A 4,637-nucleotide genomic window follows, 5' to 3' on the forward strand; every position below is an offset into this window, starting at 1 on the left:
GAATTTGCCAATCGCCCTTTCTAACTCTGTGAAGAATTGGGTTGGAATTTTGATGGGGATTGCATTGAATCTGTAGATTGCTTTTGGCAGGATTAGGGCCCACTTTTTCATGTCATGTGATCACAAATGTTGGGCGCACTCCTGGAGTCTATATCTTTTAATCTAGTGGCATTAAAGATTGAGTTCCATGTGACTCTGGACTCAGGTCTGGTTTAATTATCAGGATCCTAGTCTTTACTTAGCAGGACGGTTTTTCCTATGCAAAGAAGTCTGAGAATTTACCATGTACACTTCTGTTCACAATTATGTGGATGAGCTTTGAAATCATGCTTCACGCATGCTAGCATATACTCTCTCAATAGCGAGATACATCCTCAGACCAATTAAAATGATTTTTAAATTACTTCAGGAAATAATTACTGCATAGCACCTTGGCTTCTAAGTCTGCGGACGAAAGGACTAGCTTTTAGATGGAAATGCGCCTTGTCTCCTCACTGTTTAGGATTCAAAACCCAAATTTAAAGCAACAACAAAAACCTGTTAGTGAGGTATTCCTCTGTCTCCCAGACTTCTTTGGTCTACCTCTATCTTACCCATCTAACTCTGGTGCAGCCAGTTTCCCAAGCTGGTGATACATTCCTACCTGATGTGGGGATGTCGACTTGGTGGCCGGGAATGGTAGCCACTGGGTCACACTGAACCTGGGGACACTGAGCCTCATTGAGTGGGAGGTGGCTAGTGCCTCAAGGTTGAGCAGGGCTGGAGAAGGTTGACAAACTTGGCTTTGGATCCTTTCCCCAATGGGCTTTTCAGTCCTACAAGCTGAGGGTAGCTTTGGCTCTTCAGTAGAATGAGTAGAAGAGCTCTTTTGCCCTCTTTGGGCTGATGTGAGAATTGCATGTGGAGAGACTCCTATAAACCACACGTTTATACCTATTAGGGATCATTATCCTTAAAAAAAAGAGGTGCCCTCAGCATTCAGCTATCAAACACTGGGAACTTGACTCTTCCTTTCTCTCTGGTTATATGGTTATTTGCTTTCTGGTAGTTTCTCAAGATCTAGAAAGGGGCAAGCCAAGCCATGGTAAGGATAGGACAGTATCTGATATCCATCAATGGGAGAAGAGCTAAAAGCAAAGATTAAGAAAAGGTCTTAGTTGACATCTTAGAACTCAAGGCCAAGCACACTCTAGTTGCCTGGAGAAGGATCTGGAATGGTGGTGTGCAGAGACACATGACAGGCCTGAGTGAGCTCTCCCTTCATAGCAGAGAGAATTCTCTGGTCACCTTTAAACAGACAGCAGGCAGGATAGGTCACAACTGAACTATATTCAAACACATATAAAAATCAAATTTAAAGTCACATAAATAATACAATTCAGATTTCAGCATCTATGGCAGCTCACACAGCAAATGGGATGTGTGTGTGGGACAAACAAATTAAAATTTCACCAAGGACAAGTCACCCGACCATTTGTATCCAAATGTTAACCCCCCTCTCCCTAAAAGAAAAGGACCAAACTTTTCTCTAGAACAATGGCATTTAACATTTTCTTCTCATACCAATTTATTCCTTTGAGATGTAGCTGTGTAACCATGGGAGAAATGCTACCTAGAATTGCATGTCGGGAAGCCAACTCCTCCAGGCGTTTAATGGAAATCTCAGCCAACCATACAAAGGGAAGGAGGGGCTAACCTGAAGCCCTGGTCTGGCAGATTAGGGAAGCTGAATTCTCGTGGGTAACATGTAATCAAGGTGACACGTAATCAAGGAGGTCATTGTGACCAGGATTTGAAAGATCTGTCTAGGCTCTAGCAAGCAAATATTTTTCAATTCGAAAAAAGGCTTTGATTACGGAGCCCTGGCTGGCCTCAGACTCACAGATGTCTACTTGCGTCTGCCTCCTGAGTTCTGGGATTAAAGGCATGCACACTGTGTGTACACTCCACCCAGCCTAGTGTAGTGTACCCAGGAGTATACTGCACCCCGTCTAGGCCCTAAACAGCAGAGCCCAGGACAGCAGAGGAAAGAAGAGCACCATGTTTCCTGCGGCACTTAACATACTTGCCTGCAGAAAAACACCCCAAATTAAGTTCTTGATGACAGAAACCAGATCTTCCAAATGCTTAAAGTGTTTCCGAGCAAAGTTGAGCCCCAGAAATTCAGTGGGTATCTGGAAAGGCTAAAAGAAACCTCCAGAAGGTTCTTCTGGCTCAGGTCTGTGGTTTCAGGCCAGGACTGTCTCCTGACTTTGAGAATTGCAGAACCTTTCCTTCCCAGGTGGCCTTGTTGGGAAACAAAGCAACAGCCGAGGCTTGAAGGTCACTGGGCTCCATCCAAAACCCTGAAACATGCCGAGTTCAAGGAAAGCTCTTGCTCTATCTGTGCAGTCTGAGTTCGTGTGGAAGGAGAAGGCTTCCTTCCACACAGAAACACCTCCCTTTAGCTCTGAGGCTGCAATCCACTTACTCAAAACCCACTCCTTCCCTCCTACTGAAAAACCAGAATATGACATTCAGGCAGCTGCCAAGGGCTTACGCTTATAGCAGGACAGGGATGATACTGCAAAACACAGCCTCCAGGAGTCTGTTATTGTCTTGTGATTTCCAAAGCTGAAGATGTTTAGGGGAAATGGCAAGAATCATAGAGGCAGACTCCACATCCAGAATGCAGCTGAGTGGTAAGAACACTTTTTTATTACCTAGACCAGACAGGACTTTGAAAGCAGAACTTCAATATGGTGGACTCTGAAACAGATTTTCCCACCTTTCCTTACTTGGTTGCATGGAACGGAGGCCTGACTGGACTTGGAATCCTGCCAGAGATTTTTTTTTTTGAGTAGTTTTTAAGTGTGTGTGTGTGTGCGTGTGTGTTGTGCAGGTACTCACAGAGTTCAGACAAAGACATCAGATCCCTTAAAGCTAGGTACTTGGAACTCAGCTGAGATCGTCCGTAAGAGCAGCAAGCCATCTTAACTGCTGACCTATCTTTCCAGCTCCGTGGAAGGTGTTTTTGATTAACAGAGAGCGAGGCCTGTTTTCTTGAGACCCAGTCTAGAACCAAATCAATTGAGTTGTGGATCTTGACTGAGACTGGGCTCCCATGTATCCCTTCAGTGCCTGTGTCTTTAAGAAGGACTTCAGTGTGTCTGTGGGATTCCCTAGGAATGAAGCTTCTCATGTCAGCCATACTGTGAGGACCAACGATTAGACCAGATGGTGAGTGGTCACCTTAACAGATGTGACAGTCACAGTAAACCGATGATGCCGAAGACCACTGTAACCCACTCCTTCCCACTCATCTCGTTGACCTCCAAAGAAAAAAGGTGTTGAGACTCCCTCTGCCACTTTGGCAAGATGAGAGCTATGCTCAGTTTTGTTAAGGAAGGACCCGAGTGTGTGGATCGAGATTTGTACGTGCTATGCATCCCTATTACCCCTCTCTGTTCACTGCTGACTTACCATGAGGCATACAAGCAGGTCAGCTGCTGGTTAGCACTTACATGTGCCTACCAAGCCACATTGCTGGAGAGCCATGATGTGCCTTAGAGCATCCATAGAGTACCAGCCTCTCCCTCCCTCCACCCACTTTATAGGAAAAGCAGCAGGAGCCCAGTCTACTGCTGGCAGCCTGAGACACAGTAAGGAGAGGAATGTGTTCAGTGCACTCAGACGAGGCAGGACCTGGGTATCTGATGGTAAGCATACATTTTGTTGGTCTGCAAGCTACACACAGGGAAAGCCACAGATCCTAGCCATTCAGGAAGGGACTCCTAGTCCACGTAGGCCACGTAGACCTGCTTCAGTTCAGTCCTGACCACCAGTCAGTTTGTGAAAGAGGTCCTCATCGAGTGTTTCATTTTGGTCCTTGGATCGGGTAGACAAGAAGATGTAGCCACCAATGTACTCATGGACAATCTTGCAATCTGCACTTAGGCAGGTGAACGCGATGGAGACGTTTTGGTCAAACTCGATTGCCACCTGGAAAAGTAAGCCACGGATAAACTTAAACTCTGACAAGGAAGGATGAGAAAGCAGCTGGAGATGGTCCCCAAGGCTGAGGACTAGTGAGGGCCCCAAAACCAAAAATGGCTTTATGGAAAATGTCTTTGCTCTTGCGCCCTCTTGTGGTATCAGTTCTAATGCGTGCCTAGCAAATCATTGTGCATTTCCATTGTTTTTTTCAGAGGTTAAGAATGTCCCTTTTCATACTGTCAATAAGACAAAAAGGCCACCAACAGATTGGGAAAGGATCTTTACCAATCCTAAATCCGATAGGGGACTAATATACAATATATACAAAGAACTCAAGAAGTGGGACTCCAGAAAATCAATTAACTCTATTAAAAAATGGGGTACAGTGCTAAACAAAGAATTCTCAATTGAGGAATACCGAATGGCTAAGAAGCACCCGAAAAAATGTTCAACATCCTTAATCATCAGGGAAATGCAAATCAAAACAACCCTGAGATTCCACTTTACTCCAGTCAGAATGTCTAAGATCAAAAATTCAGGTGACAGCATATGCTAGTAAGGATGTGGAGAAAGAGGAACACTCCTCCATTGTTGGTGGGACAGCAAGCTGGTACAACCACTCTGGAAATCAGTCTGGAAGTTCCTCAGAAAATTAGACATAG

General features: G+C 45.0%; 1 protein-coding gene across 1 annotated transcript in view; it reads right to left on the reverse strand.

The window, feature by feature from the left end:
* Positions 1-1,529: 1,529 nt before the first annotated feature.
* Positions 1,530-4,637, reverse strand: part of Fermt1 (fermitin family member 1) — a 44,740-nt gene continuing 41,632 nt past the window's right edge. Inside the window, exon 16 of the mRNA XM_029536320.1 lies at positions 1,530-3,981. Coding sequence (XP_029392180.1) covers positions 3,808-3,981 — 174 coding nt within the window. The 3' untranslated portion in view covers positions 1,530-3,807. The remainder of the gene's footprint in view (positions 3,982-4,637) is intronic.

The sequence above is a fragment of the Mus pahari genome, chromosome 3, assembly GCF_900095145.1.
Source record: "Mus pahari chromosome 3, PAHARI_EIJ_v1.1, whole genome shotgun sequence".
Lineage (NCBI taxonomy): Eukaryota > Metazoa > Chordata > Mammalia > Rodentia > Muridae > Mus > Mus pahari.